The 13,254-nt window shown below is 37.0% G+C and overlaps 1 protein-coding gene across 1 annotated transcript in view; it reads right to left on the minus strand.

Moving 5' to 3' along the window:
- Positions 1-268: 268 nt before the first annotated feature.
- Positions 269-13,254, minus strand: part of ERGIC2 (ERGIC and golgi 2) — an 18,518-nt gene continuing 5,532 nt past the window's right edge. Inside the window, exons 4-11 of the mRNA XM_009573053.1 lie at positions 12,293-12,363; positions 10,716-10,756; positions 9,884-9,985; positions 8,273-8,368; positions 6,475-6,530; positions 5,369-5,467; positions 4,069-4,166; positions 269-457 (exon numbers count right to left, since the gene is read on the minus strand). Of these exons, the coding sequence (XP_009571348.1) occupies positions 269-457; positions 4,069-4,166; positions 5,369-5,467; positions 6,475-6,530; positions 8,273-8,368; positions 9,884-9,985; positions 10,716-10,756; positions 12,293-12,363 (752 nt within the window). The remainder of the gene's footprint in view (positions 458-4,068; positions 4,167-5,368; positions 5,468-6,474; positions 6,531-8,272; positions 8,369-9,883; positions 9,986-10,715; positions 10,757-12,292; positions 12,364-13,254) is intronic.

A 13,254-nucleotide genomic window follows, 5' to 3' on the forward strand; every position in this document is an offset into this window, starting at 1 on the left:
ATACATATATATATATATATATATCTCTATTTCCTTGCTCTTCCAGAAGTAAATAAACTATGCTATAGTTACTATGCTATAAGGAAATAACCTCAGGCCCTCAGAACAGCAGAAATGGCATACTGGGATACCAAAAATGAGGAGCTTTCATTGCACATTTCAGTGCACACAAATGGGCACTACGTCTTAAACCTGCTAGAGGTTCAGGACGCCCCTGTAATTTATCTGTACCATAATCACCATGACCAAAAAAAAATTCTGGTAGAACTTAAGAAGGAAAGCACTGATAGTTACCTGTAGTTGAAAAAATTCCCCCAATAATGCCACAGAGCCTCACTAAGAACTGCCAAAAAGGCATGTGTTCTTCCGTCACCGTCACCATAAGTGAACTAATATCATATTTCATGAATATTCCTGACACCCCATGGCTGCCAGCTGCATGGTTAATTACTCTTTCCTGAAAGGAGAGAGAGAAACACAAGTTAGTCACTTCTTATTAGTCACAAAGAAAACAATCTTAATACATGTGATGACAAAGAGCTACTTAAACAGAGTTGGCAATCAACAGAAGACCAGGGAACATAAAGATAACTTTGGCCAGCACCTTCTAAAAGTCAAACATCGTTAAATAACAACTTACTTTCCTGGTCACTGGTCTTGTGCTGCATATCAGGCTCTGGTACTATTCTCAAGATTTGCTTACGTGGTCCTTTAAACAAGGATGTTTATAACTAGGTTGCTTTTGGTACCTATGAGGGTAAGTGCCACAGTCCTGGTCTAGCCCGTACACTCAAGCGCACTGGTATAATACAGTGCCCCAACTCTTCCTACTTTATGCGCTACTATTAATCACTTAAATTCCTGAAGGTCTCATCCTGATTTAAGTTGTTGAACAGCCTTAGCTATGGCAGTTTTCCCAGAGGGTGTATATAAATCTACATATTGCATCTAAGACTCATTAGGCTTCATCCTCCTTCTTCCTTGGACCATATCTCTAGATTCACATGCCACAGAGGATTTAATTGCTGGTTCTTAAAAGTATCAGGGAAGACCCTAAACTACAGTATATGACAATGGAAAATCAGCAGCTTAAGTTAAATTAGACCAATGCCATTTCTTCCCTCAGTGCACACTTATGCATATGCCATAATCCATTACTTTGATGGAAAAAAGTAAAAAGGAAAAAGATCAAAATTTCTGGGGTCTGAAAACTGAATACCAGTATCAAGCCTCTTTTCAAAAATTTTGTCAGTCAGGTCATTTCAGGCAACAGTCACACAGCAAGAAATACACCTCGATAAAAATAGTAACTAACTTGCCATGACTACCCTAAACAGATGAGATGCCTCAGTCCTAATCCAGTAACTTCTACAGTTTCTTCTCATTTGCCCAAATTCTTAAACCAAAAGACCCCAAAGAGGGGAGTGTGGCTGCTATAAATCTCTTACTTTTTAAAAAGGTTTTAGGAGAAAAAAAACTCAACACAATCTTAAGTTTCTTTCAAAAGTTTGCTATCGTTTTCTTGTTAGTGAAAGGTGTTGATGAATGCACTGCCAGGTAAGTCTGGCTGAAAATACGCAAGGGCAGCAGAAAAGAACATAACTGACTGAAGACAAACTCAGCCATGTCTAGGCTAATGAGAGTAGAGAAGACAGACAAGCAAGACTGAACAGAAAAGCAATATATCACAGCTCCATTCACCTGTAGATTTAATAGTCTGTGCTCAAAAACCATGCAGAATACAGTACAAAATAAAAAGCAGAATACCACTTTGGAAAATACAGACTACCAGTCAGCTAACGTTGACATAAACCATATTGTTTCTTTTGCTACCAAACCAAAGTAAAAAGGATGACAAAATAATGTATCTGTTATGATAACAGGTCACAGAAACTTTGCAATGGTTAAAAAAACAAACAAACAAACAAAACCCCCAAACCAGAATGCTTTCTATATTTCAAGAGCATAACAACATTCAGCATTAGAGGATGGATGATCAGGCATACTAAGAAGGAAGAGAAGACTGAAGGCAGTTAAACAGAACCTTGCCATTGGCAAGGGACAAAAAAATTTTTTTGTTTGTTTGTTTTCCTCTATTATTTCCTAAGCCTTATTGGTCTTCTGAGGTCAAATGGTAAAAAAAGAATACGAAGTTAAACAGAACACCCACAACTCCACCCTCAAAAGATACATAATTCTTTTTCCGCAAACCATTTTGGTCTGCTTCTAGCTTCTACTGCTGCAGAAGATTTAACTGTTAGTTGCTAAAACCTAGTGAAAATAACTTTCCCTGCATCAGATATCTCAGATATCAGTGAAGCCTTGCTAGAATTAAATCTTTTTAACATAGATAAACACAGTATCTCAAACATCAACAATAGTGGAGATGATTCTGCCCACACCTTTCAAGCTCTGCTTCCCAGTCTGTTCACCACTGGCAATTAAACCTCAATGTATTCAAGTTTTAGTCATGGCTAGCTGACCACCTCTTTCCAGGTCTGCATATGTGCCTACTCTTATAAAATAAATGCACTAAGTTGTTCAGTGTTAACTGTTCTTAATAGCCTTTCACCTGGGTATTTGGTTTCCAAAGATAAACACAAACAAGCTTTACAGGCAACAGGGCTACCCACTGAGACAGCGAGAGCAAGCAAGTATGTAATGCCACTTTACCTCTACTATTCACAAGCTTTTCTCCTACGCAACTGTGTTGCAACTTTCATAAAAAATACATCCCCACAAAAAAAAAGAAAGAGCTAAAGCTGCACATTTAATTGACAGAAACCATCTTTACAGCAGAGGGAGAGAAAAATTTAATACAAGATGAAAAAAATGCAATAAGGAGTAGGATAAGCAGTTGACGGATGTCCAGAAGTTTAAGGAGTGCCTTAGTTGTTGCAGAGATTGTGCAGAGAAAACATGACACAGATTGCTAGACCAGCAGGCGATGGGAGTATATTGCATTATGAAATTACTCTTCATTCCTTTCTTTATTCCAGCTTTCATGAGTTTTAGAGCAAACCTTTCCCTTCAGCGATCTGCATTTCCCAAGGTGAACCCCAAGACATCACCTCTATCCTACTTCCCTTAGCTATGTATTTTTCAGATGCACAGCATGGGATTATGAGGAAAAAGATTTTTCTCCCTTGGAGAACACCACAACACTGTACTACAGTGAACTGCCATTCTAATTTCTGAATTTCCTTTCAACCCAAGGCTTCTTTCTTACCTCTTACTTTATCTGTCATTTTTAATTAAACTTTTCACAAAGATTTTTTTCTTTGGCTTTTGAATAAAAGATCAAAAGAGAGTTCAGTGTCTGGAAACAAGACACGTAACTGGTAGACACAGGCCTTTTTCTTATTTACAGCAGCCTTTAAAATCAGTACCTTATGATTTGTCCATGTACTACTTACGATTTGTCCATGTACTATGCTGCAATAACTACTTTCTTTATGTGTTCACAATTAAAAGCCTCTCCAAGCCCAGAAGTGCAAGCTCTCTAGTCTGGAGAATAATTAAAGTTGGTGGTTCAACAAAGACAGCTGAGAGACAGCAATGCTTTCTGTGTGATTGGTTTTTCATACAAACTACCTTTGTTTCCATTTCTAACACTGCACAACCAAGTTCATGACATTCAAGTGAGCTGCATTTTTTGGTTTGCTTCCCACATGGTAGCTAAAAAGCTAAAGGTGTATTAAATACTTGTAAAGCTACACACAAGATTACAGACCTAAAACTTACAGGATTTTACCATCACCACCACTACTAGCATCCAGTGAGGTGGAAATGACTGGATATCTATCATTAATTCTAATATCAGACTCCAGATCTACGGATGCAAAACACTAATGCAAGAAGTTAGCATGTGTAAATATATATTTTACCATCAGTATTACATTATTTAAAGATAAATCTAGTGCACTGGAACATTCTACAAAGAGTCTCTTCACACTAGAGTTTTCAAAACCACGGTACAACTAAGTCTCCATTTTCACATTTGAGCTTTTGTTAAGAACAACCACTATCAGATTTTTCTCTGCATAGTTTTCTCTTACTTCTACTTACCCTTTCTGTCACTGAAAATTGATGAGTTTCTGCTGAAATTTTATAAGTATGGAGTTTGGTTGGCACAACTGTGATAAAATATTGGAACATCTCGTTGTCTAGAAGAAAACAAATCTCACTGTTGAACAGAGTCAAAGACCATCTGAGACATTCACAAATAAATCAAACAAATAATATTTAAAATAGTTAATCAGCTAAGCCATTTACACTAGGGACATTCTTCAAGGAGTCCCAGCACTGCCAAGACTACTTCAGCACCATCTGCATGAACGAAGTTAGTTTCCATGGGCAAGGCCTATGTCACATTTGTACTCAGAGAAATTTACATTTTACCCACATAATGAAAAGATTCATCAAGGTCAGGCCACTCAAAGCTTCAAATGAAATGCATAGATAGTGTTTTCCAGGACACTAGAACTGAACAAGTTTCACACAGTCACAGTTTGCACATCGACAGTGGTTTGAATAGATTTTAGCCATTGAATTGTCTATAGAATGCTGGAAGCCCTTCTAAACTGGTTATGTTTTTTCTCTTGATTAGACAGACTTCTACAGAATTCTTCTAGAGCAATCAGCACGCTTATGTATTTATGATTGCTCTGTCTTCGTGCAATTCCCTAAGAGAACAAACACTGATAGACTGAAGCAAATTGTTTCAACTACCCCAAACCATTCTGGCTGGAACAGCCAATGGACTGACTGACTTTGAGACAACAGCAGCTCTAGAAGGTTCTGGGGATCACTCTCATGAGGAATACAAGTCAGAGGATAAGGCGGAGGTAGCTCTGTAAAGTAGGTTACTATACTCCTTTATTTATACAGGAGGAAATGAAGTGATACACAAACCCTTCCTGTAGCAGCCCCACAAGATACAACGTGGAAGAGACAAACCAAATACAGGAATAAAATCCAAGACTCCTGATGCTATTATTTTTAAAACAAATCAGACTCATTTTTCCCCATTATGACAACAATCAGATCTATGAACCTCCACTGTAGCATACTGCTGCAAAATTCTTCGCAGTATGTTCAGACATACTGTAACTTCAACATAACACAAATCTGGAAGAAACTGCAAATCAACTTCAGCGAAACAGCAAAGTACAGTGCTACTGATATTAAGAAGAAATTGTCCATTTAAGATAACTGTAGATAACTGAACAATGCATTGGTCGCTACCATATTTAGCAGGACATGCTGTTTGTAAATCACAACATTCATGAAATATGATAATATTTTAAATGTAATTATTGGAAAAAATATAGAAAACAAGATGCTTTTTTAAACACACAGCACTTACGATCTGATGCTATTTTTTCTGTTCCATCCAAAGGATTAATAATTCCTGGAATAAGCTCTCCAAATGACAAATGATCTATTCTATGAGAGAAGTTATAGGCTGAAAGACAATACAGAGGAATGAAACAACATTTTAAAACTATGAGATTCTGTACTCTTCTCAGAGAAAAAGATGCACCTATTTCTCACATTGGAAAATGCATTAGTTAGAATATTTCACACACCGGCGTGCATTGCATTGGATTTGTGCCTGTGACTACATCAATACATCTACATACATGTTTCAAACAAAATTCAAATCCAACATATTTAACAAAGAAATTCAATTTCTCTAGAAAAGAACTTCTAAAACAAATTATAACTCTGTCTGAATCAACCCTGGAGCTGAAGAGAGTTAAAATTTCATGACAGCAAATTTCTAGTTGGTCAAATACCAAAGTTATTCTACAGTTCAGGTTCTTGTATGTAATGGTATTAAAAAGACTAAAATTTTGTGAATGAAATGTACAGATGAAGCATAAGGCAAAGGCAACTACCAAGTTACTACGTTGTCTGATTTTGCAAACGTATTTAAGCTCTGTAATATTATACACTTGTGTTGACATAAATTCATGGGCAGACATTTGGAGGTTTAATCAACACCAAGTTCGTTTTTCCACAGTAAGTCACCCTTGCCTCACATTAAGTACGGCAACAACATACATTCAGTATCTAGACTCATAATCTCAAAATGAAGTTTCTAAGCACAAAGGTCAGAAATTTTTAACCTTATAAAAACAGATTTTGCAGGAAATAGCTAGTTTGGACTGAAATACAGGAATTTTGTACGGTATCTGTGTTACAACATAATACATCTGAGATTCCTGTGTTATCATTACTGTAGAAGCAACCTAAAGACAATACTAAATGTAAAGATAGTGCTAAATGTATGAAAGTAAGTCACTACTGACTCATAACATTGCAAAGAATATTCTTCACTTCCTTCTACAATGCAATTCCCCAGCTAGAGCATCTTTAGAACAGCAACCTATGTTAACATATGAATTAGGAGACAGCAGTCTGAATGAAATGATACTCATTCGTATGGAGATGATAGAAAGAACTTACACTCGTGGCTTACAAGGGCTGCCAAGTGAGCATGGCCTCGAGGGTGTGGTATTGCCCTAAAGAAAGCAAGATATGTTTTATGAAAAATTTGTTAAATGAATCCACACAAAAGACACAGCTTTCCCAAACAGGACTATATAGAAAAATTACCTCTCCCCCTCTATTTCAATAAATACTTTATATATATATGCACATATTTTTAATATATATAACATATATATGTTTAAATATATATTACATATATGTTTTACAAACATATATATAAAAAAATTGTGTGTATCTATATTAAAAAACAATGACATTTTTATTACTGCTAAGTACAGACAGCCTGAATGACAAGGTACAGGAATTCACGAAAACCCTCTTACACAAAATTAATGTCTTGCATTTTTAGAAACGTCAAACACACATCAAGTCACTAGGCTACTAGAAGAGCCACCAAGGGCTACCACATGAAAAGCTGCAGGACTGCTCAAGTGACTACTGAAAACTTTACCGTACTTGTTCTATGACTACGCAAGTTAACTACGCTCTGTATTTGCTCCCTGACTAAGCAAGTGTCCAGGTCTGGACACTTGTTTGTAGACCTGCAAAGAAAGTACAGTGCAGAGGCTGGTAACAGTGCAAAGAGGGGGGGAAAAAAGTATGACTCTCTCTGGAAAGTAAATCAGTCTCTCAGCCACGCTTCATACCTACCAGCCCAGCCAATAACGCAGGAAAAAAAATTAAGTTAAATCATTACCAAATGCATGTAAGTTTTGAACAAACAAAAAGTGGAGAAAAACAATGAGATCAGTCAAGATAGGACTACAGTAAATAACCAGGCAATAAGGTACGAAGGCAGCCAGGGAAAAAAGCCATAAAAAAAAAAAAAACTACAAGAAGAGAAGGAGCAACTTAGCAGAAGTACAAATGTAATGATGAGCAAAAGGAAGCGAAGGAAAGCAAAAGATTATGCAGGGTTGCAGAACTAGAGACAGGAAGAGAGAAGTGATGGCAGTACAGATGAAAGGCTGAAATGATCAGCTCTGAAAAGGGCTTAAGGAGTTGGACATCCAGGGGCAAATCAGAGAGGTCGTACAAGACCAGAGAGAAGCGACATTTGGAGAAATATCCACAAAAAGACAGCAGCTGGAATTACGTGTGGATAAATTAGAAAGTACAGTTGCATGCCAAGATCTCTGGTGACAAGAGGTGGCAGGAAGACAAGTGAGGACAGCAGAGCTGGAGAGCACAGAGAAAAGTTAACACAAGTTTGTATGCAGTGTATATAAGCTAGTACCATTGCTGAAGCATATCAGAAAGTCTCTCCTCAAATCAAGATAAACTGGCATTTAGCTCCCTAACTATGGTTGTATAACTATGTTATCTCAGCACTGAAATGGCATGTATCTACACTTCATCCATGTTAGTGAACTGAGTACTAACAGAAAGGAGAAGTTTGGACAGGCCCAAAGAATGGAAGCAAGTACAAGCAATCCACTCCATGTCTTACACATACAGAGGACCTATTTTCAAGAGTTTTCATCCTGTAAGACACTGGAATTCATAACCACTACATTGCACGCAACAATGCACTGCACTGCATTGTTTTAGTAACTTAGCGAAGAAATTTGTTTTTAACTGTGCAAGAAAAGATACCACATGGAAAATAATACCAAGCATGTGTATGGGAAGGTTAATAAAAAACAGTTATTAACTCAAAAGTGTAAAAGCATACACAGACATATACATGCATGCACTATATATAATGTAGAAGTCAATTCTTTTTTATTTTCAGGAATTGAACAGAACATACTTGCCCACAGTTATGTGAAAGTTCCCTGCCACTTTATTGACGTAGAGATGACCATGAATTCTGCATGCATCTGGAGACTGTAATGAATTATCTTCCCTGTTTAAACAAAAACAACATAAAGAGTACTTGAGAATATTCACTAACAGAAATAACAGCAGTACAGTTAGATTTCTCTTCCCTAGCATAAAGATACAGCATTATCATCTACCTCTCCTTATCGTATTCTTCTGGAATTATAGCACGGATGGTGGAAGGGAAGGAATCTAATAAAGGTCAGCCTGATGAAACCAATAAGCTTTTGTTCGTATTTGTATTCAGAGATCTGGCCTACAAAGCTAACTTGTGATACCTGAACACGTGAACATAAAATATAAGGCTGTAAGTGTATCTTGCTGCCCTGGGGATTTTTTTTTTCCCAATTACTTCTACCAAAATTGGTTTGTTGGGAAAGTTTTAATGCTACAATGAACATAACGAAATATATTAGTCCCGTTAAAAACACTGTAGCAAGAACAGCTTTCAACATTTATTTTTAATGAAACCTTCCTCTTCCCACACTTCTTGGGATGTCTGCAACTCAGAACATATTTCCAAATCTGCTCCTTAGAGGGAGATTAAATAAAAAAATAAATTTTTTTTAAACACATCTCAAGCATAAATACCATCTCAAACACTGCACTAACAAGTATCACAGAGGCACAGAAGGACTTAATGAATCTGAAGACACTAACTAAATCAGCAAAAAGATTTTCTGAGCCCTCTTTAGCCTTGCCTTAGGAAGAAAGGATGTATTTAGCCCTCAGAGAGATTACCACACGGAAAGTGCATACAGCGTTTTTGGTGTTTGTTTTGTTTTATTTATGGCTGCTTGTGTGGGGTTTGTTTGTTTGCTTTTAAGGGGAAGGGAATTTCAGCTTTCATGTAGAAAGTGTTTTCCCCTGGGGAGGGGGGAGGCGGAAATCACATAGCATCTAGATTCAGGCAGACTAAGCCTTCTATGCATTAGTCTCTCAGCATTTTGTGGGTAGCTGGAATAAAGTGTAAACAGTAAGGTTTCTCCACACAATTTTAACAGTGCTATCTTTGACCAGGGCATTTACTAACAAAACACATTTTTATTCAAAGGTTGATTGTTTTAAAACTGTAAAGTATTAAATCACAGCTAATAGCAGGACTGTTTTTTAAAAGTTGCTGGACAGAAAGACATTCTTTCATTTAAAAAAACCCCTCTTGTTTAGTATTGCTTTGGCATTACTAATTCACATTAAAAAGGAAGCATCAGATAAAATGGACTAAAAATGTGTGTTTATGTATTTATATGTGTGTCTGTATTATGTATACATATATATGTATAAATACACACACAAAACCTAGAAACCTTCTCCAGGTTGGAAACCCCAGAGGTTTCCATAGAACAACAGCTCTCAACAGCAAGTATCAAGTTAACTATTTTAAAATGCAATAAAAAGCAGTAAGGTCTTCTTTTCTTAAAACCTTATATTCGGGGAGTGGTGGGGGGGGAGAGGAATTTAACCACAATAAAATGTGAAGTCTAATTAAACAGGATATGGGGAGAGGGGAATGACAACACAACATCCCGATTTTTCTTACCGTGGCGGCAGTGCTGTAGAAGCACTTTTAAAAGCACTTTTGAATATCACATCTTGAAGAGAGTGTTCTTCCTGCAGCCTACTCTGAATTAGCTGCAGCATCCTAAAGATTACACAGACAAGTATGAAAGCATGCAACAGTAAAACAAAAAATAACTTCACAATTAATTATCACCTTCAGTTGCAGGTTATAAATCGAGATGTTAGCAAGGTTCACGTCAGTATTAAAGTGTTACAATAAACTTTGAGAATGATATTTTATACAGAGCTTAAAGCTCTGATGCTCACAGCAGTGTGTTACCAAAATGAGCCAGACTCCCAAATAAGCTTCAGGTTCTATTACAAGACTATCAGTATAGTGACCACACACATAACCAAGCTATCCTGGTTTAAATGATAAACAGTGTGTCAATTCAGTTATACGGAAGCCTCAAACTCATTTGGTTTCCTAAGAACGTGCCAATTTGTTACTATGGTTCAGCTTTGACTTGATATTTAGATATCAAGCTGTGTTACACGTCTGAACCCATAATTAAAACTTGTGCTACCAAGCATTCATTTAGAAACATAAGTTGAGTGAGTCCATACATCTTGGCTTGCAACTGCATGACCCAATTCCACAAATAAGTCCAAAGCCAATTTTTTCCATAACACAGATCTCAAATCATGAGAAAAGCAAAGCAAATTAATATCTTTTCACAGGTTTGCACTCTTAAATTACAAGCAGGAGCTGTTAGACCCAAGACATAATTCCGTCACATGACTCTGGTGTACCTCAAAGTCACTTCCAGTACAAATAATTCAAACCATAGGGATGCATCTCAGTGCTTTACCTTTGCCATTCTTTTTGTTGTGGGCTGAGATCAAATACTACCTGAAACAAAAATAACACATCTAATAAAACGTGCAGGAAGTGTTGAAGTCCCATGCAGGAAACCCAGAAGAGAACTGGGGTGTGAGAAGGGGTGGGGAGTTACAATCAACTTCACACTTGGTACCTTACGAAAGGACTTTGCACTTTAAATAGTACATTTAGTGTTCAAGTATGGAAATCTCTGTCCCTTCCCACCCTGAATTACTCGCTTGCATTTATAACTTCAGCATCTTTTACTAAAGCTCTCATAACTTGAGTCAGCAGTCTCTGCCTTTCTAGCCTTTGACTAACATGAGCTAGAAGAAGCAGTGAGTGGCAATTTAATTCTAAGTGATATAACTGACATGCATGGTTTTGATGCAAACAGCAATGAAACAAGCAGAGGAGCAATCTTTGAAAGACAAGGGTCCAGGTGCAGATTGTTTATTTCTAGGGTCATCCCACCCTGAGCACTTCTTTAAGACAAGCTACCAGACCTGCTATACTTCAGTCAGCATAAGAATATCACCAGTAACATCTGTGCACCAAATTCAGATCTATGTATCGTTAACACTGATGTACTCCAGGCAGTAAATTCAATTGCAATTAATGCTCAAATGCACCCAGAGCTACGGCCAAAAGAGATCAAGTATGGGAAGTTTCCTCTTTCTAAGATTATAATCATTGGGGCAACTGCTCGCATGCAGCAGCTACAGCAGTGCAGAGATGACTGTCCAGACAAAAAGAGGAAATGTTCCAAGGAGAACAAACAAACAAAACCAAACTCCCTCCCCTTCCTGAGCGCGTCCTTCCATTCAGCCATCTCCTCCTGCTCACACACACAAGTAGGAATTTGGACAAAACTGTTATAATTTGGGCTATGGTTCAGTTATTAGAGAATGTAATAATTACAGCAGGAAGTTGCATTCTCTAATAGGTTTTCTGTAAATGATAAATTACTTTCACACAGCATAATTACTTCAAAGCTTATTGTATTATGCAAGCAAAACCACTTTAAGAGCATAGGCTTACACAGTTCCAGAGCCTTCAGTTCACAATACAGAAATTAAAAGGAAACTAACCCAATTTACGATCTTTAATGCCATTCCATAATATAAGGATATCATGGTGACTTTCTAATCATAGTATTCTTCCAGTTAAAAAGCAATTACATCAATTCTTTTTATGAGAGCTCCGATAGTTTTACTTCCATATCAAATACTGTTAGCATTTATCCCTTGAATTTGCACATGTAAAAATAACTAGCTGTAGAAATCACTAGCTTGTTATGCAGCACTGATCCGGGAGTCTGCTGTATACAAATCTGCTGTATTTGCAGAGCGTGAACACACAGAAATCCCATTGCTAGCCTTTTTCCCTAGCAGATTCCTGGAGTAAGCACTGCAGACCTCACTCATGGATGAGACAATACTTGGGGAGGTTCTGCGCAGCCCAATTGTGGGGGAAAAAATACAAGCAAGCAAGCCAGCCCAGTAGTGCTCCGCATCAAGTAAAGAGCAATTTCCTTTTTAAATAAAAGGGTAAGAATCAACTTACTGGTTCATAGATTAGCCCATCTGCAGAGGCGACCATTGTTTCTGCTAAATCCAGAACATCAGCCCCCACATCTATTTCAAATAGGGAGAAAAATACTAAGAGTCATACAGATGATCATAAACAAACAAAAAAGAAGTTCAAGTTGAAATGAAGTTTCACAGTACAGCAGTAAACTTTCAATACAAGTTACTGTTCCTTGTTAACGAAGTCCAAACCAAAAGAAAAACAGATCTGGCAAGAAGCAGATTACTGGGAGGTAGGGGGAAACCACAGAATCCTAATTTTCAACCTATCATATCAGAGTATCATCAACTGATGCACAGTGACCAGAAATAAAATTTTCAGATTTGCAGTATTTTCTCACTGATGTAACACCTTCAGAGATGTCGCATGAACCACATACACAAGCTTTCTAGGATCTGCTATGCATAAATATTTTTTCCTGTTTCACAAGCACTGAATCCAAAACAAGACTGGTCAAAACAGAGGACAAAGTTTCATTTATTTCTCAAATATAAAAAAAAAATTAAAAAATCAGATTTTTCAAAATTGTTTATGCTAACTGGAAAATAATTGAAAAAGTTTAAAATAAATTTTAAGAGTAAGAAGGGATGACTTGTGAATTAATACTTGCAAGACAAACACAAATTGTATGGTACTGATGTACCATACAATTAATGCAAGGTTTAACCTAGCCAAAAAAGCGAGTCTTGAAGATTTGCTTGCATTCCTGGTAGAAGTAGTATTCTCTCTCTTTCTCAGTCCAGGACAACAAAAACCAGTCCATACAAATAATGGGTCATTACCTAAATGATGTCAAAAGAATAGTAAGCATTGCCTTTAAATGGAAGGCACCCAGATGTTCATCAGGAGGATGAAATTACCTGATGGTTCCGGTATTGTTAAACAATAGATCAGGTTAATATTTGCCAAGTTCATAAATAAATAAACGTGATAAATTC

The sequence above is a fragment of the Fulmarus glacialis genome, unplaced genomic scaffold (assembly GCF_000690835.1).
Source record: "Fulmarus glacialis isolate BGI_N327 unplaced genomic scaffold, ASM69083v1 scaffold26332, whole genome shotgun sequence".
Lineage (NCBI taxonomy): Eukaryota > Metazoa > Chordata > Aves > Procellariiformes > Procellariidae > Fulmarus > Fulmarus glacialis.